Here is a 27494-nt window from a genome sequence, read left to right as displayed (position 1 = left end):
ATTTAATTGTGATGATGTTATTTTGAAAGTTTATTTTTAGAAAGACTAAACATACATTAGTACAGTAAAAAAAAAAATCTATTTTTATTTTCAGTATTAACGCACAATTTTATTTCTAGCTGTTGCAATACCATTTTACTTTGTTTATTTAGGGTACATGTTATAAGAGTTGTCCAGATCCTGGATTTAACAGAAAGTGCTTTTCATATTTCATTTTGATGCTAATAAACAGTGTCTAAAAGAGCTTTGTAATACTAGTCTGCCTTCCAAAATGGAATCCAAGTCTCAGATAAATGACTTAAAGTATTTTGTGAGTTGTAGCATATAACCAAGATCCTCTGGATTCTCTCACTCAAATTATGGTTTCTCATACCTCTTCTTTTTTGCTGCCGTGGTGTCTCCATACGGAATATCACTTATGCCCCAGATGTCTGACTCTCATGTCCTGAGAGCGGACTGACAGACAGCTTGTTAGAAAAGCAGGAGCTTTCTGTGCTGTGGAGGGGGTGAAGAATTTTCTAGTAGTTGCCAAAAAAGAAATTAGTATTTTTCTGCTGTTATAGGGGTATGCATACGCTGCAGTAGAAGCCACGTACAGTAGAGGTTGGAAGCACTCCCACCCTGAGGTGCGGGGAGCCAGATAAGAAGAGTAGAAATTATATCAAAGTGCTGTATTTTCTCTCTTGCAAGAGTTGTGCAAGAGAGACTGTGAGGTAGTTAGGCATAGCCATCCTGGCTTTTGAAAAAGAAGCCAGTTAATACTGAGCTCCATCCTGTGACAGCTCGACGGCTATTGATACTCAAACTAAATAGGCTACGGCAGGCTCAGAGTGTGCCTCTGCTGTATTGGTGTCAGTGCACCATAACGTGCAGTGTATGTGGGGGCTGCAAAGGGAATTATTTGCTGCACTGAATGTTGTTACTTGTCCCTGGGACTCAGCACCAGACTGTCAGAGCACTTCAATTAACGCTTGGTAGTGTGAAGAAGCTACTGCTGCTTACAGGTGGAGGAAAGCAAGAAGCTCGCAGTCGGACATGGAGGTGAGTCTTAGGAATCTCAGTCTGGTGCCTGACCACTGGGCCATGCCTCCTTTCACTCCTACCAAAAAGCACAATGGGGAACTAGGAAATACCTTGGTACCTCACCATCTAGTATATACAATTGAATTGGGGGTGGTGGGGGTAGTGTTTGTTGGATTTGTTTTGGGTTTGGTTTTTTTTTAATGCTGCACGTACAGCCACCTTTTTTTTTGCCTGTTATTGAAATCTGAATTATAAGTGTTGTAACTCAGCACATTTTGGTATTCTTCTGGAATAATTTAAAAAACTAGTTAATATAAAGGTAGCTTAAGTCACATCTGGGCTTATCTTTAAGGCTGTTTTTTTTTTTTTTTCTAGTTAAAATGGCATGGAATATACATTTCCCCAGATCTTCAGAGTGAAACTTGAACATAAGAAAACCTTTCTCCATGAAGCTACTAGGAAATATATATGAAAGTAACTGAAAACTTCTGAAGTCCTTAAATGTTTGGAATGACATGCATGATTTAAGTGTTTTTAGATATTGGGACCAGATGTCCTGTGCTCCAGTCGGCTCCCTGTGCACAAATGTGATATCATGAGGGATAGTTATGCTGAATCAGGCGTTCGGCTGAGTGGGAGGGAAATCCCAAGGGGATGGAAAGCCGGGATTGTTTTTCTAGTTGTAGCTCGTGCTGGACAAATGGACGGTGAGGAGGTGTGGCAGGAGCAATCCCTGGCAGCCAGGATGCCCTCATATGGCCCTTGCAGCTGGCGGTGGGAGAGCAGCCTGACATCTTCTCCATCCAGAGCAAGGAGCCAGCTGCAAAACCACTGCCGGTGCCACCCAGCACGGCCCGGCCCCACGGGGGCATGAGGGGAGCACTGAGAGGAGCCGAAAGAGGAGAGGACTTGCTGCATGCCAGTCACGGAAAGGGCATGTGGGCCAAGAGGCATCATGACTGACAAGCAGGTGTTGGGTATACTTTCTAATAACTGGCATCCTAAAAGGTTGTATACCCATGCACAGGCGTGCCCAGCCTGGGGCGTGCAGTCTGTTCACCACCACCTGTGAAAACCAGCGTTGAGGGTTCCTGCTCGGTTAAGGAGCTGAAGGAACAGCTCATAGGCAGTCAAGTTAAACTTTGCTTGAAGAGAGAACTGCTAGCTTCTAGAGCAGGAAAAGATTTCCAGGACGGGATGAGAAGATTAAAAGAAGAATGAGATTTCAGAAGTTTTTCATTGTAGCATTATCACAGTGGAAAAATAATCACCATTTTGCTTATGCCTGTATTTCACTTGATGTTTTATGTTTGATGTATGATCAGTAGTTATTGCAGCTGCAGTTCTTGCACATTTATAGGGAAAAAACATACATTTTTTACTTTGAAGTGTCACTGGTGTTTCTGCCATCCACTGCTCTCCAAAAGATTAGTTTTTAATGTCAGTGGAAAACTGGACAGAAAACTAAGATTTAGCCTGATATATTTCATAGAATGAAATGAGATCTAGTTGTACACTTAAGCTTGTTTAATTCTTCCTCACCTGAAAAGGGGAAGGAAAATGTTCTTCCTTGTGCAAATCATGCCACAGCGAGCATCCTCCAGTGAAGATGTCCTGTCAATGAAAGATTCCTTCCACACACAAAAATGGACGAGGGGCTCATAAGTTACAAACTTACTCATGCGTGTGACATCTGCCTTTAATCACCATGAAAGCCTGAATCCTGTTTAAAGCATGGCGAGCCTTGTACAAGGGCTAGAAATGTCAGTACTCTATTGTGATAACATTTACTGTACTGATTAACAGCCGTGGTGCTCTGCAGAGGACTGATAATCTGCCTTTGCATGTCTTTGTGTTGCCGTTCTGTCTCCTTCCTGTGGTTCCAGCCGGGACCGTGGGCAGAGCAGTGGGATCTTCTCCTGTGCAAACCTCCCATGTCCATATATTTTTGCTTTGTGGTTTATGTCATATATTATATCTTTGTCTATCTGCATACTGAGGTATAAAATATTTTAAAGACAATATAAAATATTTCAAAGTTAGCTACTGTTGTATCTGTAAAATGCAGGAACGTGACCCAGCATCTAGTGTCGTATGGCCATCGCATGCAAGTTGACATCTTAAATGGCTTTCAAGTCAAGTTTCTTGACTCATAGGAATTTCAATTCCTAGTATTTCGGTAAATTCCAACAGGTTTTGGCAGGTATGTTTATCTTAGTGATAGATTTTCACTAAGCTTCCTAGGTTTTTTTTAAGAAAAGGAACAGAAGACAAGGGCTGGGGAGAGAGAATGCTGCTTTGCTCAGATTAACATCCATCTTCATTGAAATTATCAACAAAAAGTTGGATCCCAGGGATACTGTGAAATGGGGTATGTTTTAGCCAAATAGTACCCTTATTCAGCATATTTTATGTAACAGTATAATCTCTAAGCATCACTAAAAGCTTTCAGGTATATGTTTGGCCATAACTTGGTTTGAAACGTGATTTGTACGAAGCTTTGGCGCAAACTGGCATTAAGGCTTGTGGCAATGTGTGATAGATGTCCTGATTGTCTGTTTGTATCAGACTTCTAGGGGCAGAAGTTGACTGGATTTGTTTAAAAAAGTTTGATGGTGAGGTAACACACTTAGACACAAAAAAGCCAACAGCAGTAAGAAAAAATATTACTTTCAAATGAACCCAAACAGTCGTATGGGCTCCAAAATCCTTTTGTTTTTCACCCATTAGGAATAGACTTGTTTTCCCATTTTGCCCTTGTCCCAGGCCATCTCATTTTTCCTTTTCTGGTACCAGTGGCCAGCGCGGCCTGACCCATCACCAAAAGTCGAGGTTTCCCTGCAGCCCTGAAGAGTTTCTGGGATATCTGACTTTAGACTGGCATAGGAGTGAAGGATGATACAAAGGGCTGAGAGAGAAGAGGTGCCTCAGAAGGCAAGGATGTGGAGGAAAAGGCACAAGGTGAGGTTATTTTGATGGTCAAACAGTCTCTTTTTACAACTTACTGCTGTGTGCCAGCCCTCACAGCATGTCCAGTATTTCAGTATGTATTACCTTTATCCTTTCTGCTATTTCTAAATTATTTTTCCCTCACAGTTCACAATTCTTTTCACTGCAGTTAAGCACTGTGCCAAAGGGTTTATGGTTTTATTCACCAGATGCATTTTATGCATAGTGTTCTATTGTATGAGACCACTGAGTTTGTGCTTTCTGCTTGTTTTCTGTCCTTTCACCCTCCAAAGTCTTTCTGAAATATGCACGCCATTGAGAGGATCTCCACTAACTTGAGAGTTGGAAAAATCAGTTTCAACTTCCCTTGTTTCTCCTGTGCCTTTCTTGACTAGATTCAAGAGCTGTCTCATACTCCAAAATTTTCTTCTGCTTGAAGAGACATACATAAACTGTTACTCTTCCTTTTGATAAGCCAACTGTCTCTCACTCTGAAGAGATTTACTCTTTTAGTTTTCTAACTCTCTCTCTCCACCATTATCTCTAGTTTTCCACAGCTGCTTAGAAATGTGGACACTGGAACTGAGCACGATATATTAGAATTAATCCTGACAGTGGCACATACTGTAATAAACCTGCTCCCCTACTTCTTTCCCTGGATACTGTATTTTGTAGTTATATTGGTCCTTTTGCTGTGGCTTTGAGGTAAATATGTCCATTCTGGATCAGATCAAAAATGTAGCTGAGTTAGTTTGCTTTTTCTAAACATACTAAAAAGCAGCTGCCTACAGAAGATTAAGAGAAAAGGACAAGGTTATATGATACTCTCCCAGCTCTGACCATTTTGAGTTCTGGAACAGATGTGGTTTCTGTGTATTCACTAATATTTGGTGGAAATTTTTTCCCCGGTGAGTTTTCCCATCATCTTTGTGAACCCAAGTAAGAATTTAGCAGCACAACAACCTTTGGCCAGGAGTTCCACATCTGAGCAAATTACATGAAGAACTACCTCCGTTTGCTTTGTAAACGGGCTCTTACCAGCTTTCTTTATTGCCCCTTAGTTCTTGTGTTGGGACAGAGAGTGAGCAGTTAATCCCTACCTGCCTTCTCTAGTCCACTCATGATTTTTTAGACCTTTTATCCCCTCTGGGTCATCTGTTTTTCAAACCTGAAGGGTTATAGCTAGTGATCTAAGCAGGGATTCATGTCCTTTTCTTTGTCCAGAGCATCTCTCAAATCTTTTTCAGTAACCATCTCCCGGGATAGAATCCCCTCCTTCTGCAGATGTGGTCTGCACTATTGAATGACTGATTTGGTTGTACTATATTTTGCTTGATTTATACCCCTTTTATTTGTTTTCTGTCCCTGTGGATTCTTATCCTTTGCTTTGTAGTGATTGAACGCTTTCCAATTGTTCTCCTCAAAGCCAATGTGAGTTTTAACCTCCTCAGATACTGTTATCTCCGTGCCCTTTTCTCAGTATTGAACCCCTACCACCTTCTGGCCGTTTTCCCAATATTCCAGGGCTTATAAAAACAAACAAAACAAACAAACAAACAACCTCAAAAAAACCCCAAACCCACACATAAGATCTTTCTCTGATACATGTTTTATATTGACTGTGCACATACTGCTTTTTCATTCTTCTGACACCATTTTTGCCGTGCTGATTCATGTATTTACCAAGCATGTCTGTAGAAGCCATCACAGCTAAAAGCTTTTGACTGAGTAGGTTGGAAGTACTCCCTTTTTAACTTGCTGATGAGTGAGTCTCTCATGTCAGACATGTGGTGATTTAAGTAAAATTGTCCTTATCCTTGCAGAGCTTTGTCTAATAAAATCCAGACTTATTAAATATCCTTTTTTCAGTATCCTGTTGCTGCTGAGCCCCCATGAACCCATTAAAATATCTTAACACAGCTGTACACTTAGATGGTTTCCAAAGAGAGAGGGAAAAACTGGACTGTATGATGTAATGATACATTGCCAGACAGCATAACTCACTGGGATGAGGTGATTTCTGTACTGTGGAAGATTAGATATCAGTGGGTTTATTAGAAGCTTTTGTGATGGCATTTAAATTTTCTCAAAATGTATGTATAAGTCTTGCAGTTCTGACATAGTAACTGAATCTGCCCCTTGTAACACAAGAAACAAAAATAACTGAAGAAGTTGCAAGATGATTGAAAATGGGAAAATTGCTGTCAAACAACCGTGGTGCTCAGTAAAGACAGGAGAAAGGTGATAAGAGGAAATCTTAATTATGTTTTTCAAAATGTAATTCCTTTTTATGTCCTAAGGAAGTTAGGTTAAACAAAAATATTGGAATATACTTCTTTGGCTGTGGCATATAGGTGGAATCCAATTGCTTAGGTCATGATCATGGGCTAGGGAGTTATTGGCTGAAAGAACTGTCCTGGGCTTTGCTTTTGTTTTGTTTTTTTAAATGATAGGGCTTGAACAGCTTGTTTTAAATATTTTTGTTGTTATCACATATTAGCTGTTAAGTGTCAGTGGTGTGTTTTTGGAATTATGCAAGACACGTGTTAAAAAAAAAAAATCTCTGACCAGAAGAGCTCACAGATGTTGTGCTTTTTAAAAGCTTTATGTTGTAAGTTAATTTTTTTTGCCTTTGACTCGTCACTGTGTTTTGCAGTAAGTGCTAACCAGCAGGTATAAATTGGCAAAGGACTGTTGATGCCTGTAGTCTTGCCTGATAGACACCAATTAAGAATCTGCCCATATGAGAGTGTATTGAAGAAGTCATCCAAAGAGCAGGTGATTATTTATATAATTTTCTTTTATATCTCTTGGCAGCCTTAAACTCTAGTTCACATAGGCTTCAAGCCAGTGCTGTTGCATAAGGAAGCAGTCCAGTCCTTGGCCTTCATGGCTAGTGTAAGTGTTTCTGTGGCCAAGCAGTAAACCCGAGCAGAGAATCAGTCTGGGTAAAACCATTTCTTTTAATGCAGAGTCACAGAAACACTTCAGCAGGCGCAGAAGGAAGAGGCTGCTGTGGTGGGCAGAAGGCAAGGATGAAGGCAAGGAGAGCTTGCACATAGGATGAATGTGAATCTGTGTCTTTGACAGCATGAGCCAGGTTAAAAATAGCTTTTAAAAAGCTTACTCGTTTTCTTTTATTTGCTTTTTATGTGTTTATGGTCGATTTTAGGACTCTGTCTACAAGGGCTGCCTGGAAATTGTCTCTGCAGTTTTGAGAATATAGACCCTGGGGCAATGCTCAGAGTGGGTGATAAATGCAGAAAAGGGGACAGGAGATAGAACTGGCTCTGTAGGGATATTTCATTAAAGACAGAGGAGTCATTAAGAGTAATGACAGAGGAGAGAGGTCCTAGATGCTTTTACTGTGTCCTGTGTCTCTCGCTAGCACTTTAGTTCTCATCTTCCTCTGCTGTTTTCTTTATCCACGTATTCTTGGTGGATTTCTGTATCATCTATCAAGGGAATAGACAGACACTGCCATTGAAAAGAGGAAGATGCAAGTCTTTTGGTATTGGCAAGGGCAAGTCATAAACCTGATTTGGCCCTCAACTAAAGAGAATGTGGTCTTTCTCCTTATCTTTAATGACCTACGCTTTTTTTTACCGGAAGCGGCCATTTACTGCCAGCATCTCACAGCTCCACTCTCAAGTTGCTGTGAGTTTGCTGGACGCTTCATCCGCTTTCCCCTAAAGCTGAAGTTTGCTCCTTGCAAGGCGAGGCTTTGTCAACCCTCCCCAGATGGAAATATAAGTTTGAGACTAAAACTTTTCTGGCATCCAAACTCACTTCCTGCAAAAGGAAGTGTACAGACGGTGGACTTCAGTTATCAAAATGATTTCATCCTCTTCTTAAATAGCCTGCCTGAATAATTGGATGCTGTATATTTTGACGCTGACAGACTGAGGGGTTTTCTAATGGCGAGAGTGTAGTACGTTGAAGACCTTCGTTTTTTGTGTTGTGTTTTGGGTTAGTTATTCTTCAGTCATACCCTACAGATATTTAAAGAGAAGACAAAGAGAAGATGTATTCTTATCAAAACCTACCTAAGTCGGGAATTATAATGATTTCTAGAGCTTCGTGTGGAAAAACATAATTTACATGGTAAGATCCACTAGTCACCCATAGGCCATTTTATGAAAACAAAATACATTAAATTATTGTTTTGCTGGGAGTAGGGAGTACAGACATTTTCTCACCCATATGGAAGTTACGTGCAATCAACCCCAAATCTCAGGTGGCCAAACAGTGTAAAACAGCAAGTAACTGAACTGCAGCATTTGATTTATGGGCAGCTGAGCACTGCAGGCAGCTAAGACTCCTCCTTAGCTTGGCAGTGTCTCTCATTTTTGCTAAGATGATTACTGCTGCAGAGATCTGTTGCTGTTGAAGGATCTGAGCTGGGTTTGTATACGCATTAGGTCCTCCCTTGGTACCATTGTCACTTTTAGCAGCTAGAATATTCTGCCTTCATCTAGATAGTGGGAAAGCTACTACGCTGTGTGGCAAAGTCATGAAACACAAAATGTCAAACCCGGGTAAACACGACAAATCAGATAGAGCAACGTTGGAAAGCTGCTTATCCCACAACTCATGAGCCTCTTTTCCCACCTAAGTTATCAATAAAAGGAGCTTCTATTAAATAGGGCAGCCCAGGAGCACGGGGCAGCAAATGAACCAAGGGCTTGTGAGTTTCCACTGATCCTTCTGCTGATTTTACCTGCAGCTGGGTTTTGGGGTTGTTTTTTAGTTTTGTTTTTCCCCAGTAAAATTCCTTGCTGTTGTAAAGCTGTGTGGTTCCCATTCCAAAAATGTTCTGTTAACTCATGCGACCTCTGAAGGAATTAAACATGTTTTGCTTCCTAAACGGAAAGCCGCTAGAATATTTACATAGTGAAGTAGTCTCTTAAGATTTATCTCCTTCTTCCTCCTGGATTTTAAAAGAAAATAAATTCCACTTGCTTGAAGTTGATTTTTGCTTTAATATTTTTAATGATGTGTTGAGGACAGTGGGCTGGAAGCGCAGGGATTAGAGTGCTCGGTTCTCTTCTCAATTTTGTCAAGGACACGTGTTAATTCAAGTAAACTCTGACCCTCCTCTTCTCTTCCTCCCCAGCACACTCTGTTGTCTATTGTGTAAAAGTTGTCTAATGATACATATGGCTTTAGATTCTTGCAGGTTTATTTAATACTGAAAATAATGCCTTTCACAGAAATGCAAAACGTTTTTTCTTGGGTTTATTACATTTCCTCTTAATTCCTGTAGATCCTTTAAATCACATTTTAAATGTCACTTTTGAAGCACAATATCATGTTCAGTGTTTAAAAACTGAAAAAATGATTTTTGTACTGTCTTCACTATCGTCTCATCTGCCAAAACTCGGGCCTTTTGCAAAAATCAGCAAATTGACGTCAGTTCATTTACCCTTAGGGACAGTAAATTATTACACAGCTTAAGTTATAAAAATAAATAACTAAGGAGGGTGGAGGAAAGAGATGGAAAACAGTAAAAATCTATCACAAACTCTTCCTGGATTCTGAAGAATATATGATTATAGCGTTAAAATGTCCAAACAATGCAACTGAGCAAGAAGGCGTTAGAGCTTGGGCCTTAGCTGGCTCTGCATTAAGCAGCGTTAATGTTTTTATACAGCCTTTAGAAAGCTCAGAATTGACCTGGTTTTATTATTTTTATTGGCTCCCTTGATGATAGACAAATGGGGCTAACCTGAGGCCAACATAACCAGCAGGAAATTTGGGTCATGGGTAGTTACATTTTTAAAACTTGTGTTTTAGGGTTGTTCAATCAGGGTAATTGATTGATTGGTAGGCGGTGCAGGGAGCCCCTAAATCATCGGAGGTGGCCAGATAATGACAATCTGCCAAGTGGATTTTGTTTGAGGCAAATTTCCCAGCTCCCTGTGGAGTCGTGCTCTGCAGTGAGGCTGCGAGTCCCTTTTTTTTTTCATGCACACTCCAGTCCAACTGGCCTGTTTGGACAAAATAGCCTCTGAAACTTGGCAGTTGCATTTGAAGTCCTCTGTAGTGCCATTTCCCAAGAGATAAGGGAAAAACATTCCAGAGAAGTTCATACCCTAGAAAGACCCTATGTGCGTTCTGAAGTTAACGGTTTATTATAGCTCTTTAATTTTTTTTTTTTCTCCTTCATTTTTACTTTGAAGATAAGAGGTGGCAATTGTTGCTTTAAGTTGTTGAGTTTTAGCCCGCCCTTCGGTAAATCATCCTGAAAGTTTAGACCAAATTTTTTTAGTCATGTATGTTTGGAAGTTTGCCAGAGATGCTGTACACGTGTACTGTCAGGAGCTACTATCCTCAAGCAGGAGCTGTTGACCCTACTCTTTTATATGACCTTGTGCATCCTCAGTGCTCCATGCATTTGGATAATTTGTGCATGCAAAATAGAGCCTTTTCAAGACCTCATCTTTGATGTTGTAGGAGCATGCTATGAGATATTTAGAGATGGGGTGAAGTAGAGAGTTTGCATGTTGGGAGGGGAGGGGGGAATAGATGATGTACCAGTAGATGACAGATGATGTTCAATAATATGTGGCATAGGGCTTGCCTCTCCTTAAAAGTGAATTCAGATTAATGTAGACTGAAGTTTGTCATCTGTTCCAGAGTAACTCCACACGTAGGTTAATCTTCAGTTCTTAGATTTTTAGGAATGATGAGGCTTTTGTTTGTTGCCCGTGGCTTCCTCCCGGTAGCTGCATACCTCGGAATTCCTTGAAGTTTTGTCTTTTTCCATGTTAGGATCCAGATGATCTGATATTTGTTGTACTGGCGTACAGATGAGAATTTGTTTGTGTCACTTTTCAAGAAAAGAGCAGGTAATACTGAACTGAGGCAGGGCTCAGTAGAAATTTGGGAACTGACTGCCTTGTCTCGAGGGCGGCCCAGCTGCCAGCGTGTGCCAGACCGGCGCCAGACACCGTAGACTTGCTTCCCAAGCGGAGCAGCGCCTGGGACTTGCTGTCCATGTGATTTAACGCTCCCTGCCCAAACACACACAGGGTGCCAGCCCCTCCCAGATTTCTAAATGTTCCTTTTTGGCTCCCAAATGCTTTTGACCACTGTAGCTTTGCAATTTACTGCTTGAAGTCCACAGTGTGCACTTACTGTTAGGTTTAGCATGTGAGTAGTTAGAAAATTCTTCCCTAAGGTATGTATTCGAATAGGAACATAACATCTGACCACATTAAAATCCCTTGAAAGATGGGTCCATGGCAAAACTGGTATGTCAGGAGCAGGGTGGGGCCCAAAGTCCACAGAAGTGTTGTTTCCTATAGCACAGGCTGGAAAAAGGTTTCTTGAGAGCTTGAAAAATTCATGCTTGCTTTATGAGCACGATCTGTAGTGGATTCGTGTAGGTATAAAAATTACAGTTCATCAGATGCTTGTTAGTGTTTCCGAGATTGTCAAAGAACAACTAAAACAAAATAAAACCAAAGCCAGGACCCCCTGAAGTGTTGTACGGAGGACGCAGGGAGATGAAACTTACAGTTTCTGTGTTACTAAAGTTAGACTCTGAAATCCCTGCTCAGGTTTCAGAAAAAACTACTCAGTTGTCAGAAGAGCTCAGAACTAAATTAACACAGTTAAAAGCAGTGATAAACGTAATTGCATGATTTTGTTGTATAAACCTGTGTCTCTTTCTGGTGTGTTTGTTTTGTATTTTATTTACGTATTCTGAATCTAGGGTATCTTATTGGCTGTGATGCCTATTTACCATGACTAGTCTGTTTGAAGTTACTGTAGTAACAACCAAGAATAAATGTTTGCAGGCTTGACTCATTGGACTGTAGGAGATTCAGTGTTTCAGTGCACACTGTGGACTGACCCACAGGTTTTCACAGGGGGCTGTTTGGGAATCACAGGGCAAGGGGCAGGGTACTGAGGGTGGCGTTGCAGGAGACCTCTTGGATGGATCCGACTGATCACCACCGTCAAGTGGGGAAGGCCGTGCTCCTCTCCTCCCGCACCTCCCTCCCCGCGCAGAAGCGGCGTGCTCCCCCTGCTTGCCTTGCACTGGCCCCGCTTCTCGCTTGATCCCACTGCTGAGCTGCAGACTAACCCACAGCACAAAACTAGTGTGTGGAGATTTCACGTGCAGGTGTGTGTGTGCAGGGAGGGTGGCAGTTTGCCGCTACGATTAGTCACTCCGCTGTCCTGAGTGGCAGGGACCCGCATGGTGGATCTAATCCCCAGCCCTGGTGTTAACATGGTGCGGATGTCAGCGTGGCACTTCACAGGGTTCATGTCTGAAGTCTCCTTTTTACAACCACAGGAAAGCTGTACGGACACCTCTGCCACAGAGATGAGAAGACACAAGTGCGATTTCAGTACTGAGGACCTAGGACATCCCAGCATACTCTCGGTTTCCCTCTCCTTTTCTCTGCCAGCCTTCCCCTCCTCATATACATATTATGATCGTCTTTCAGCCTCACAGTCACATAGTTCTCCCCACTTCCACGTGGTCTTTGCCTTACCTCGTGGCATGGATGAGCTGTGGGAAAGAGCCTGACCTGCCTAGCAAAGAAGGCTTTTTCAGTGTGGAAGACCCCTGTTACATGGCTTGAGAAGCTGGCGAGTGTGCTGTGAAGGAGGCAGAGGGACAAGAGGGTCAGGGCACGTGCCAGGCAGGTGATTGCTGCCCTGTCCTTGCCCCTGTTGTACAGCTCCTCTAGGAAACCACGCCGGTCACTTAAACCACACACTTCACAGGTGGTTCTCTCTGTTTCTAATTTTCTGGGTTTCTGACCTGAAAGCATAGGGTCAGGTTTGCAGATGTGCTGAGAGCTCGCAATAGCAATTGAAGTCAATGGGAGCTGGGCTTTGAACTCCCTGCTCAAGTACAAAATCAGGCCCGAGGAGGAGGACCAGAATTTAGAGGAAGTGTTTGACCTTGTGTTTTGTACCATTTTTACCCATACTGCCAAGACTGATGCTCCCATCCTCTCATATTACTGGTACATGGAAAAGATCTAATCATCAAGCTTTTCAAGTGTTAGAAGGCTGCTATCATGAGTGCCTAGGAAAAAACTTGTAGGAAACTAATAAATTTGCTATCTGAGCAGCAAATAAATCACAGGACAATGTGCTGACAAATAAGAATGCAAATATTGAACCATGTTTCATTAAATGAGCACTGCTATGATGAGAAATAATAACTTGCAGATGCAGGCAAGAGTATATCTGATGTCTGATAAGCACTATGGCATCAATCTGACATGATCTTCCTTCTGTTTTTCAGACTATTGGCGAGACAGAAATGCCCAGTGTTTTGAACCAGTTATTGCCAATGATCAAGTCTTACAATGAGAGGATGAAAGATGATTATACCTGCGAGGACTTCCTCGTCTTGCTGGTATACATGTATTCTGTGGTTGGAGAAATCAAAAGTGGAAAAGAGCTGGACACAGCTGAAGAAGAGGTGAAAAAGGCCCTAGTCAAGGCCATTTGTGATGAGCCACAGCCATCTCCTGTGCTGCAGAAAATAACAGGTAAGATTCTGCTTGTGTGGTGAGAAATTGGATGGCTGTGAACGCGAGAACTGGGAGAAACATATAAAAGCAGCTTGGCTCGTCTGTGGTGATGAGGGTACGTGAGTAAGCACAAGGATTTCCTGTAGATTTGTTCCATCTCCCATGTTCATATATGCCAAATGCTGACAGGCTGTCCTTGAATAGTGCTGAGTCTGATGAAAGCTCTTCAAGTTGTTCTTTTTGTTAAAGGTTGGCTAAGTTTGTGTGTTTTCGTAAGGTAATCTTTTCCACAATTTCTTTCATTGATCAGTGTGAAGTTGACCCTGGGAAGTCAAAATTAATCCTGAAAACATGTTCAGTGAACCACAGTTGCTTTGTGAATATGAGGAGCTGGCCTGTCTGGCATAAAACAAGAAATGTGTCTAAAACCAACATTGAGCTTTTTGCTGAAACGACATGAACATTAGCCTTTAAAAATAGCATGCTAAGCCTTTTTTTAGATGAGCACTCATAGAGTAGAAAAGCCCTAACCTCTTGCCGCCAGTGTCACATTTTAGAAAAAAATAATTGTTAAAAAACATTCATTAAAATGAATAAGCTATGGCTCGAGGGTGGCATATCTGAACAGCAGAAGGGATCTTGCTTCCTGCTGTCACTTTTCTCAATATTTACTAATAGAGAGCAGGTCGTTGACCAGGTCACCTTTGAGGTAGGGAGCATATGAACATAAATCAAAATGTTGTGAGGAGCTTACAGTTGAAAGCCTTTACTAAGAATGGGCCTAAGTGGGGAGTCTCAAGCGCAGGGGAGTAATCCTGCTGTTGTTTATTCTGGTATTATTCCCTGTGGATGCTTCTGCTTCAAAATACTGATGTGGTCTGACCAGTCTGCTGTTGCTTTGAGTGTAAAATAGTTTAATGGTTAAAAGACTCTTACTCTAGAAATAGGCATGTTCAGTCATATTTGCACTGTGCTGTTATGTTAATACCTGTGGCCATGGTGCCTGCAGTGTTCCACGCTTCTTGTAGACTTCTGCTCTCCTGTTTTTCAATATGTACTGCACACCTTGCCCACTATATGGTGCTTCCCTCACAATTTCAGTGGTGTCTTCTACTGGATACGGTGCAGTCATTTCTAAACCTCCATTTTCATATTTTGCCTTTTCTCCTGTGATTGACAGTGTTTTAGATCACAGTTTTATGAGTTTCCCTTCATTGTGCCTAATGTAAGCATGGGAAGATTTGAAGTCTCTACAACTTCAGTTGAGTACCAAAGAGAAGCTGCATTCCTGCGTACATAGATGCTTCCCTTGTTGCTCTCTGTGCTCTCAGGTTATGTAGTTGCAAGGACAGATGGAGATCAAAATTATGTTCCGTAACCTGTCAATAATTCTGTAGTTTCTACGAATATACATCTATGCTTGATTTCCAGTGTGCATGTTTCCTGACTAAAAGTGAATATCTGGGTGTTTGCTCTCAACTTCTGGGCAGATGGACAGGTTAATGAATGTTTCAGTACAAAGATTCTTCAGTTTATGAAATAAAATTACTTCTGTCTTTTTACATAGTGGGCGGCCTAAGAGAAGCATGGTGGCTGTCTGAAGTACAGCATTCATCTCCTTAGGCATAAGTATTCGCTCTGTAATGTGGGCCATCTGACTATGAAAAAGAGAAGGCCTTGACACTGTGCAAGCACTGTTCAGCAGCAGCCAAAGCATTCGTGTGTTATCAAGGCGAGTTTAGCCACAAATCCAAAACACAGCACCGTACAAGCTGCTATGAAGAAAGTTAACTCCCTCCCAGCCAGACCCAGTACAGGTAGTTTTAGACCAAGCACATCATTATTATGTTATGAAGTTAATTGCATAACACAAAGCCAGAGTCCTTGCATCCTTCTATTTCTGTGTCTGTCTGTTTAGCACAACCATGTTTGTGCTTTCTGCACAAGTATGTGATAGTATTTCCCCTTTCTTGCATACTTTTTTGGTTCATTGGCATTCTTTGTTTTCACATTATATTTAGAACGACAGTTCTTTTGACTTAGTCATAAAAGAGGGAAAAAAATATTAAAACTTATTGTCATGACCAAAAATAAGGATTGTCATGGGAGGAAAGTATAAAACGGAATTTCTAGGAATGCCCCTTAGGTAGTTTTCAAGCCTTTATTCATCCAACAGATTGCTTTCTCAGCATTAGTGGAATTTGCTGAATTTGTAATTTGCTATATTTGCAGTACAGTTGAATTGGGAAGACTGAGAAAACATGGGCAGCCTTAGACCTACTCTTCCTTGACCTGTGTTTTGCCAGGCCTGTGTTCTACATCCTGCTTCCCTCTGAATCTTGGGTACCTTGCTCGCTGCTTGAGAGGCAAAGCAAGTCAAAACAGTACGAGCACCTGCAAGCTTTCTTTTAAAGGCACAGCAGAGTACTTTCTTTGTAGCAGGGCTGAAAGTTGGGGAATAGATGGCAGTGCCTGTTTCCCCTTACGGTACAATAGCGGATATAATGCTGAGACATCTTCTGCTTCCAGCGGAACACGCTGTGAACTACAGACCAGCTATTCCTTTGAGCAGGTACAGGTTCGCCTGTTTTTATAAGGTCAGCCCAGCTCTGCAAGTTAGCAAGAGCCACAGGTCTGGACAGGCTGTGGTCCAGACCTACAGCGTTCTGCCCTCATTTTACTCTGTCAGAAACAAGAGCAAACCGTTTCTGCTCTTAAATGGCCACAAAAGTTAATTAGACTAAAATCAATTTCAGTAATTCTTGGAATTTTGCATTCGTGATCAGAACAAAGCAAAATGTTCACGGTCTTTTATTTTGAGTTTTCCATCAAGGTAAATGACAGGAAGAATGTTAAATTGGACATGTCAGGGGAAAAAAGTAAGCCAGTTACTGGGTAGATTCAAAACAGTGCCTGCTGGCTCACTCCTCTCCTCCAGGTTCCCATGTGGGACCCGAGTTCCTGAATATTCAATATCCATTCTGCAGTAAATCTGCTCTAACTAAGGAGCTTAACCTGCAGAGCTGCACGTTTAAGTTTCAAACCCTGCTAGCGATGCACAATTGGAGAGTTTTGGTTGTAGCAACAGACAGCAAAATTCATAGTTGCCTTTAAAGAGGCATACAGAAGTAACACTATGTAGACTGCAAAGCCAAGCACTTCAAAGTTGAGAAATGCCAGTAACTCAGTTTCCCGTGCAACCATCATTTGACTCCCGTGTGCATTGTAGCACAGTCTTCGATTTCGTGATTATATAGTGTATTTTCTGTGAGCCATGGCTGCATTCCGTGTGTGGACTGAACACCACAGAGAAACAGAAAAATATAGCTTCAGTTATTCTTACACATGGTGAATAAGTACTAATAAAGTAAGTGAGACTTTATATGATATTCAGCAAGTTATTTTCTCTGGGTCTCAGTTTGCAGTTCATGAAGTGGACTGGCACTCTCAGCTTTGTGTGACTCATTTTGGGATCTGAAGAAGAAAAGCATTAAATTACATTTTCAGGTATTAGTGATTACATTTCTTTGAACAGAGAGGAGTTTGGGCTCTGCTTCCCGATACAGTTGGTGCCTGGTGTTTTGGGTTTAGTTTGGACCAAACACGGTACTAAGGCTGTTTGATTGATTTAAGCTGAAATTAAAAGCCGTATCTCAGCTGTTGCTCTGAACTGCTGCCTAAGCCTTTTGCTTTCCTCTTCTCTGCAAAGCGTGGAAGGTGTGCAATCTTGACAGCTATACATTTTTGTTGGTTTTTATTTGTTGTTCCCACGGAGTCACTTGAGAAATAAAACGCAAAGCCCTTGTAAAACTTTAGAAAACTTGACTTTTGAGGTCAAGTCATCAGTCGAAGTAATAGCCGGGTTTGTACGAGGTGTCTTTTATTCCTGTTAAACTTGTTAAATGTAAACTTACTTATGCTTCCCTGAGTCTATGCCTGTAGGAAGTCTCCCGTGATGTGACCGCCTCGCAGAACTAGTGCAAACCTCCCCCAAAAGATGCAGCTCATCAGTGCACAGGGGGTATTTATGCTGTGTCTGGTTTTTGGTGTTACCTAGTGAAACTGGATTAGTATTTGCAGCAGTGGAAAAGAAAGGGATTCTTGGAGATGTTAGTCTATCCATCCAGTTGCCCACACTGGATTTCCCTGATGTAGCCTAGATGATTACAGCCCTCTGCAGAATATGTTAAGATGCAGCACTTGCGTAAGCTTATATTGTGAAAGAAGTGTAAGCACTCGCAATTTCCTGGCTGTTGAGTGTTAGGCTTCTCAACCTTATTGTTGCCTGAACATATGTTTTCCAAAATATTTGTACGATAACATTCTGTATTTATGTAACACCTTGTTTCACTGAAGCCCTAAAAATATTCTGGAACTGTTAGTTAAAACGAAACTGCAACATGTTAATCACCCAATGAGATTTAAGAAATATGATATGATTTTTTTGCATGCATAATAATATAAACGTATATTAGTGGTGTTGTGTTTGATGGAACTGTTAAATAATACGTGCTGTGGTGGACTATCTTAATGCCTTGAGTAATAAAACTGAATGTAACGGTTCCAGGATTTCTCCTGGGTGTAATTTACCGCAGACATATGTTCTTCATCACTGTTTCCAGCAGAATGTTACAAATTGGAGGGGAAACAGAATAGACCAAAACATAATGGAAAACGATGCTTTTCAACAGAATGCTGGGTTTGAGGGCATTTGGGGGTAGGTGTCTTTTTGGCAGCTGTTTTTAAAAAAAAAAAAAAAAAAGAAAAGCTTTAAAATATTGTATTTATTTTATCATCTTATCTGTTCATCTAGTTTTGTAAATGTCGATGTAGAGCTGTGTACAGCTACAAACATGCAAAAGTAATGCTAATAGAGCCGCAAAGCAATTAAAAATCTATTTTTTCAGCTGTGCTGTTCTCTTTTTCATCTGCAAATCTCTGTGGGAGCTTTGTAGAGCAGATCTGCCTTTCGTGGTGTGCTCTGGAGGCCAGCAGGCCAGCCGGGCGGCAGGCCAGCCAGCTACGCTGCCCACGTGCAATAACTCTCAGCTGGTGCGGCTGTAGGTATCAGTTGCACCCTCTCAACCATAGGTGCAGCAGGAACCCTCTTGTGCCAGGAACTGCTGTTTATCAGCCTCTAAAAACTGAAATTTTCAATCATAAAGTGGATTTCTGGACTTTTTTCTTGCTTTTTTTTAAATTCTGTGTGTTGAAGTGTAGGCATTGCCATATTGGGTTAGACACACGGTGTCTTGGCTGCTTCTGATTGTCCTCAGCACATGATTCTTGGAGGAGATGTAGCACATTAATGAGGTTACACATTAATGAAGGTATCATTACCTTACTGCTAGCATGGCCTAAGTATCATGAATCCTGAAATCAGTCCTGCTTTTGCAATAAACATTTATGTTCCTAGACAGGGACGGCCAGTTCCTTCAGAGGATGGACACACTCGCTTTTATTTGGCTGTGGTCTTGGCTTCACTGCTGGTTTGAAGCAATGATTTCCCAAACCTGGTTATATTATGGGTAGGTAGGTAGGAAATTAGGTCCTTGGCTGTGGTTATAATGTAGGCTCTTTAGATTTGATTGAATGTACCACCCGCCTTGTGTAGGGGAGGGTTTCCCCAGCTTCACAGTGGAGGTGTAGCTCAGGTATCTGCTGGTGATTTCTTTTTTCCCCCCACACATTCATGCAGTTCAGGAAAATATTGTGAAATTACTGTTGTTTAAAACCATAAAATCCAAGAGTAAATCCTGAGCGATTTTAAATTTTCCGACCTTTTATCAAGAGTATTTTCTATAAAGTTAATAAAGTTTCCACTAGTTCAGTGAAAGGCTAGCTCTATCCCTCCCTTGTATAAAAGTTTATTTCCAAGTACTCCATGAGTTTCACAACAGAATTGATGAAAAAAGAAGTCATGACTTGAAGAAAACATTTGCACTTTTTAAATTTTATTTTGCTGTTTATTGAGAGTTTAATACTTACTACAAAGAGACTTTTTTCACATGTTCTTAAAATCGAAACACATTATTAATGGCAACATGTAGACAAATTAGAGAAGGGTTAATCTGGTATTTCTATGTAGTATAGGTATTTATGCTGAGAACTATAACTGGCTATATTTATCCAAAATAAAATAAAGCTGCAGCCAAATTTTTTCTTGCTATCATTTAGGGAAATAACAGAAAAACCAAAATTAAATATTGTCCCTTCTGAGTTTTCAAAGATTATATAAATTGAGAAATTCAAAGTTCTGTTCTTTGTTTTGAATATTTAGAGAAGTCTTAACAAGCTCTACTGTCTCCAGGGCCTTCTCAAGAGCTTCCATTTTGCTGTTCATGCTTCAGGAGCTCGGCATTTGTATTGTCTGCACAAAAAATAAGAGCAATGTGTTAGCAATGCTGGGTCCTGCTGGGGCACTCCTGCGGGTCTGGGGTACAGGACTCAGGTTTAAGGATTGCTCCTTGATTCCAGGCGTGCGTGGGAGTCTGGCTGCCGGTAGGTTTAGTAGATAGGGATCAGCTCCCCACCAGAGCGAAGGTTTATAAACTAAACTGTTTATGTTAAAAGTTCATAGAGCGGGTTACAGAGGGTGGGGGAATACCTCAACACATCAAATAGCTAAGCATTTTGAATGTCCGGACAGGCTGCTCTCTGAAATACTGATTAGCTTCTTCTAGTCCCTGGTGCTAAAGGGTCATTTTCATGCCTAATGTTAGCAGGACAGCTTTGCATTCCGGTTTGAACTGGGAAGACGACCTCTTCCCACCAGGTTAGGCTGTTGTATGTGCATGATTAGCAGCTGTGCTGTTTGGGGAATCTGCTCTCTCCTGTAGCCTGCAAGTCATAACTGCTGCTCTGTAATGAAGGCAAGCGCCAGATATGCCACTGTGCATGGTCTCTGTAGAGCTAAATCTGCTGTGATTTGGAGAGGAGCTGTAAATGCTGGCGTGGCATGGCTGTGCAAACTCCAGGGCTGCTGCCATTGCTATGGATGCATTACGAGGAAGAAAAGCTTTCTTGTGGGATGGCTTCATTCAAATGATAAAAAAGAAAGCCATCTCAGATTACGGCAAAGTTTCTTTCTCTTTCTCCCATGCTCCCTGTGTCTCCCCCAGTACCGAGGAGATGGTCCTTGCCCCGCAGAGCCCTCCCGGGCCTGGCGTGCAGATAAGGCGCAGTTGGAGTCAGTTTCCCCTTTTCCATTGCACGACAAAATGTAGTCTTTGCTGATAGAGCTAAATAGCTTCACCGTGCCACAGTGCAGACATTATTACTGCAGCCAGATGAAACGCAGACCATTTTCTCCCTGGTTCTGAAATGGTAGTTTGATGCTCAGGAGATGTTTTTTTCTTCCTGTTGCCCCAGCTGATTTTATAGACGCCCAAAATACCCCTCTCTCTGACTGGCAGGGGGTGTGTGTAAGATGACCTCCTGGTATCTGTCTTATTTTCTTGATGTGTTTCGAACACAATCAAGTGGAAAGTATTTGTGGTCCAGCAGTCCCAGAGGATGGTGGATCTGACGTTCACCCTACCAGGAGCACTGGGAAGACATGAGCAAAGCTGCTGCCTGGCTGGGCGAGAGGGGCTGCGTAGGGAGCTCCTGCAGTTTAATTAACCCTGAAGTGCTGCCACTGCTGCAACGCTTCGGTCTTTTGCTTCATGGTAACAGAGCTATTGCGGAAAAAAGATCGCTTCACGGGTCCCAGGATATTAATCTGATTTGCACAACAGTCTGATTTGCACACAAGAGGATTGTTGTGACCTCTCTGCAAAAATGGGGACAAATGGGGTATGCACTGAAGCAATGACCTGCTCTGCTTTAGCCACTGACTCTGCAGGCGCAGCGTATGTGTCCTAATTTTTGTCAGCTCTGCTTAGGACACTTGAGCTCTCCAAGACCTCAGTACCTCTCCACTGTGACCTTTGTAAAGGCTTCTTCCCATTTCTGTTCAAAATCCATGGTTGGCAAATGGGAGATGAGCGAGCCACATCAGCAGTCGCTGACTTCAGGCTTTTTATCACTCCCTGGGTGGATTCCTGAGCTATTTCTCAGCTGGGAAACATGGAGGGTGTTCTAGCAAACTGTTTGGGAGACAAAGTGTTTGTACTAGCATTCTGGATTAATTTATATCTAAATTTGCATATGTATATTTTTTGTATATCTTAAAAAAATCAGGCATATCTTAAAAATCAGTATTAAGCTATGGTACTAGAGGTGAGAAAATCAGGCCGATTTGTACGTATGCAGGGATATTTTGTTTGGATTTCATGATGTATGTTAAAATGTGTGGTAGAAGACAATCCCAGTGGAAGTTCAGTGGTGTTGGGTTTTTTTTCATTTTTTTTTAAACTTTCATATGTTGTCTGTTTATTTTGTCTTCAGCACCTGGTCTCAGTTGGCTCCAAACTGGATAGTAATTTTCATTGAAGTGTTTATAACACGAAGTCTTTTTTTTTTCTTTTTTAACATGAGACATATGCCTGCAGCTCTGCAGGCCGCTGTCTCATTGCCAACTTAGCAGGACAGCCAACTGCAACAGGAAACTGATACGGTGCAATTTTCATTAATGATTTGTATTCTTTTTCAGCATGCAAATTCAATAGCATTTTGAAGATGCTCCTAACATCAAATATATGTTTGCTTTAAGCATAAAATGAAAAAAGAAGCTGCTTTAGAATTAGGCAACTTTTTAAAAGGTACTAGTATATGTATGTAGCAAGGCTAAATCCTTTTTTTCTTCTTTCCATTCAAGTCACTTCCTTGCAAAACCTTAAAGTTTTGGCATATTGTAAAATTATGAGTAAATTCTCGCTGTTTTGCAGAGCAGACCCACCCTGGCAAACCAAAAATGGTGAAGAATTAAATAACTGTCAAATTAAGAGGCAGGGAAAAAAAAATGACTTGTTAGTAGTCACCAACCATATGACAGAAATCTACTGAGATTTTGGGGGTTTGCTTTTCTTTTGCACACAGCCACAAAGGTTAAGGTGCTTGCTGTAGATTGCAAAATTTTGCTTTGTTACATTTGAGTGCCTTCTTGTAAGAGTTTCTAAGTATTCTATTATAATTCTTTTCAATTTGGTTTCTGTTTTAAATACCACGCTGTGTGCTGGATCTGGTGGCTTTTATTTTTCAAAACCTTTGCTGTGTTGGTCATCTTAGCATCTCAACAGCAGAACTAGGAATATAAAAATCACATTGAAAAGAATTTCTAGAATTTAATAAATAGCTCAGCAATTTATGGCTTAAACATACATCACTTGCCCATGCAGCTCACCAGTCAGCATGCCCTAGTTTTCCCCTCATCATCCTAAGCTTTGGAGACTCATGGATTTTGGCTCTGGAGGTTTTCTTGTCCAATCATTCATTATAGTCAAGATAATTTGCTTTCACGTATATTACATTTTAATGGTCAGGTTCTGCTTCCGTGTATGTCAGTGTGAAAATATACAGTGCTCCTCTGGCTTGCAACAGATCAAGCTTAAGGGACAGATCAAACTATCATGATGTGGTCCATGGATCAATCCTGATGTAAGGGGGTAAGCAGGATTAAATATTTCCATTGATCTGTCAACCTTGCTAATACAACTTTTTCTTAATATAACGATTTAAATACCTTCCTTAGAATTGTTGTTAGTTCCACAACTGTTTTGCTTTCAATAGCATCTAAATATTGTCACGTACTACAGAAGTTCAAAAGCGCTACCTTATTTAAATGAATACTTTCTCAGAAGTCTCTTCCTGTGTACTCAAGCCCTTACTATAAACCTAAAAGGCAGATCTTTCATGGTCTTGAATTTTAAATCAACATGGAGAAGGTGCTCTCATAGTCCCTTTCTCCCTATTTGTTCTTGTTTAGTTTTAAATTTTATAGTTGTGTAAATGTCACCTCTGGTGGTTAAAGTTCAGGTCAAGTTACATTTTGCTGTGACCCTCCTGGTCTCTTTTGCAGACACTGGGACTGTGGTCTGTCAAGACAGGAAAGTTCACAGATCATAGCCCAAGGATTATTTTGTTTTCCCTCTCTTTCTTGGATATCCTTTCGTCAAGCAAGGAAAGTAATGTTTGTAAAAAATTGGATTGAGGGAGTTCTGTTAATTGAGAGTTTTGTGTAAATAACAGTGATGTTTGTGCCCTACACAATTTTAGAAAGCATTATGCATCGCTGAGGCTGGTTTAGAACCAGATGTCTGATTCTCTTTTAATGTCCCACTTTATTCATTAAAATAAACATTATTGTGGAAATACTTGCCTGATGAGAGGTGGCAACAGCCAGTCATAGTCAATTAGACACATTTATTTAATGAAATACAATACAAATATGTATTTGACTTTCATGGATTTGTGTTAATGTGAGGAATGCATGGATATAATGTGTGAATGTTCCTGGTTTATTCAAATCTCCTTCTTCAGGCTTTTGCTTCTGGTGCTGTCTGTGCGTATTTCTTTTACAAATCTGTGTACACCATGTGTATTGATGTAGCCCCAAGACTTTAAAAAAAATAGAGGGAGAGATAGGTAGATTTAGAGTTATAAAACAGTCTTTGGGGAATGCTTACAGCCATGGATAAGTGCTGCTGCCTGTTCACCAAGCAGAACTACCCAGATGACAACTGCTTTTCCAGGCTTTTACCAAATATCAGCACGTATATGCCCAGGAGGTGCCCCGGAGATATGCCCCGATCCCAGCAGGAATTCTGCCTTTCTTCCTTATGCTTTCTTAAGATGTTGAGCAATTGGAGAATATATAGACATGGCAGAGACTTGTGTTAGCTTAAAGGAGATTTATTAGAATGGGGGCCACAAATGAGATAATAAAAATTAAAAATAAAATAAAAATTTGGAAAGAGCCTTGCTTCCAGTAGCCTTGCCTAATAACAGATGAGAATTAGGAGTCAGAGAAAAAGGATCTAATTCTTCAGTTTCTTCATCATCTTTTCTCTTCTTCCCCTTTCTGCCATCTTCTCCATACTCTGCTCACATTCATAGAATCATAAAATCATAGAATCACAGAATGCTTTGGGATGGAAGGGACCTTTAAAGGTCATCTAGTCCATTGCCCCTGCAACTGGCAGGGACATCTACAACTAGATCAGGTTGCTCAGAGCCCCATCCAGCCTGGCCCTGAATGTTTCCAGGGATGGGGCATCTACCACCTCTCTGGGCAACCCGTTCCAGTGTTTCACCACCCTCATCGTAAAAAATTTCTTCCTTATATCTAGTCTGAATCTACCCTCTTTTAGTTTAAAACCATTACCCCTTGTCCTATCGCTACTGGCCCTGCTAAAAAGTCTGTCCCCATCCTTCTTATAAGCCCCCTTTAAGTACTGAAAGGCCGCAATAAGGTCTCCCTGAGCCTTCTCTTCTCCAGGCTGAACAACCCCAGCTCTTTCAGCCTTTCCACATAGCAGAGGTGCTCCATTCCTCTGATCATTTTTGTTTGCCCATTCGTGCAAATCCTGTGTGCTAAGTGAGGAAGAAATGGCAGAAGAAATAGTAGGGGCTAATCGATTGCATCCGTATCTTAATGTTGTTCATGCTGAGGAACCGTAATTCTGGCATTTGTTAACTTTTGAGTGCTTGCCTTCACAAACTCACTGTTGTTCCTTTGATGCTTTCAACATCATTTCCCAAGTAAGCAAACAAAACACTTAAAAGCTGAAACAACATTTTGACTCTAGCGAATGATGTTTTACTGGCAAGTTCAAATAATTTGGCTGCACATCACAGCTGTCTGCTGCTTGCACTAGTGAAGTGATCAGTGCAATAGCAGATTGTCTTCCAAATGGACCAAATGTTCACCAGCAGGTAAGCATACCACGTAGGCTTTGTAGGTATTCGACAGCAACAGAGTACTGAAGTTTATGAATAATTGATTCAATTTGAGATTTTCTGCCTATATTCCTTTAGCCTCTTTTGTCTCTTCATGCCACAACTCTTTTCCCCCACCATCCATGTCATATTCCTCCCTGTTCATGTGTTTTTACTTCTGCACCCATTTCCAGCACGCTGCCCTAGTTCTTCCCTCTGCATCTCCATCACCTGCATGGATCCAGTCTGCCCTTAGCTCCTCGCTACGCTTCCTTTTTTTGTCCACCTCCTCCTAAAGTCTTCCTTTGGTCTCCCTAGGCTCCCACCTGTAGACTGTCTTACACCTCTGCTGCATTCATGTCTGTGAAGTATCTTCCTGCCCTTCATTATTCCTAATTTCAGGTCAAGCATTTATGGTGGGAAGACTTCAGTGACCAGCTGTTGTATCCCCAGGTGAAAATGCCATATTCTTACTCTCCCACTTATAGATCTCCTCTGTTCCCCAGAACAAGCTACTGTAGGACAGTTCCAGCCACAATGAGTTACCAAATTAATTTTTTAAAAGGAAAAAATAATAATAAAAAAAGGCATTATGCTTATTTTTGTGTACCTCCCTAAAACCCCTCTGTTCCTACGTTACTCCCTCAAAACACTTACTTCTACCGATCAGGGGTGGAAGTGGAGTATGCTGGTTTCATTCCCACCACCCTACTTTAAACCAGGTTTTAAATAGGAACCTTGTCTGTCTGTCTGTATTTTTGTGGCCAACAGAAAGAGGTTTTTCAATGATTCATCTTGTTTAGTTGGGTGCCTTGAACCAGCCTTATGAAGTACCTGTCCCTCCATTCCCAAGGGAGAGGTGTGGGAACCATCCTTCACCTAGTTGGTTATGTACCTATGGAGCAGGCATACCTGCCTGGCTTGTGACATGTCTGCGAGGAGCCACAGCAGGATGGTGATGGTCAGTGCCCAAGCTGCTCCAGGGGGCTTCATCAGTAAAGGTCAGGTTGCAAAGGTTGGATGTTGCTTTATTTCTGTTCATAATTATTCATTTGTGCCTTTCTGTTCGCTTCATATTCTGCAAACCCATTCTTTCTTCAGAAATAATCTAATAGTGAAAGTTCATCTCCTTTCAATGGCTCTATGCTTGTCTAAAGGTCTGGATATTTTACTTGGAGTTCATGGCCCCTAAGTTACGTTCATGGTGGTTCCTTCTCAGTTCTTGTGTCTTAGACAGCATTTCTCTGAGCAGAAAATACACGTTTATCTGGCATATATTTTGAGACAGAAGAATATGTATAATGATAATATATACTCATTTACAGCCAGTTTTATGAGACAAGAAATGACGATCTTTGTTATTTTTGCTTCCATTTTCCATGCCCATTTACCATCTGCTTCTCCAGCAATGCAGTGTTTCTGGCAGATAGATAGGAACTGGGAGTGCATCATGCCTTTTATTTTGCAGTAAGTGGGGGTTTCTGCACTTTACAATGCACATATCCCTTCCTTAACTAACTCCCTCAATGGCCTTGGGTTTGAGGTGCCATCTTGTGTGTTGCCTGTGCAAATAACTTCTTCCAGTCTCTTACTTGTAGTGGTAGATGGAGCGGTTTAGTTTGTTTTTCCTTGTAGCAGCTCTGATTGTTGGATTTAATATCTATTTGATTCCAGTGTATTCGCTAGTATCTCTTTCCTGGTTTTGAGGAGATAAACTGGGATGAGTCATAGAGCACTTATTCCCAGAGATAGCTTCAGCAATTGAAAAGGGACCATGAATACTTCAGGCAAAAGTACTAGATATTAGGCATAGATGGTATGAAGGTCACTGGTTTTTGTTATTTTTTCCCCCTCCCTAAGTAGATGAAGTTCTCTTCAAACAGACTGCAGAAATACCAATTAGTGTGCTTCATTCTGAAATGTAATCAAATTTAAAATGTAAAAAATCCCTTTCGGCTACAGTATAATCGGGGCCCCTAATTATGAAAGGCATATGTTCCCCTCCATCTTTCTTCCCTCCACCCATGTAGATAATTGTCCTTCTCGAATGATTTCTTCTTTGTAAAAATCTTTGTGACGTTGTACTCCTGGTTTGCTCAAAGCAATGCTGTTATCTGGTGCATTAGGTTTGCGTTGTTGGATTCTTGCAGGATAATATACAATATAGTTACACTGATTACTTGCTATTTGATGTGT

The 27494-nt window shown here is 41.2% G+C and overlaps 1 protein-coding gene across 3 annotated transcripts in view; it reads left to right on the top strand.

The window, feature by feature from the left end:
• Positions 1-27494, top strand: part of SCFD2 (sec1 family domain containing 2) — a 206153-nt gene that overhangs the window by 77873 nt on the left and 100786 nt on the right. For all 3 annotated transcript variants that reach the window (XM_087736208.1, XM_009474289.2, XM_087736209.1), the window contains exon 5: positions 13247-13496. In XM_087736208.1, the coding sequence (XP_087592334.1) occupies positions 13247-13496 (250 nt within the window). The remainder of the gene's footprint in view (positions 1-13246; positions 13497-27494) is intronic.

The sequence above is a fragment of the Nipponia nippon genome, unplaced genomic scaffold (genome assembly GCF_047370975.1).
Source record: "Nipponia nippon isolate SJK-2023a ecotype South Korea unplaced genomic scaffold, ASM4737097v1 scaffold_6, whole genome shotgun sequence".
Lineage (NCBI taxonomy): Eukaryota > Metazoa > Chordata > Aves > Pelecaniformes > Threskiornithidae > Nipponia > Nipponia nippon.
The sequence above is the reverse complement of the archived record's forward strand: the minus strand, read 5'-3'. Positions and strand labels throughout refer to the sequence as shown.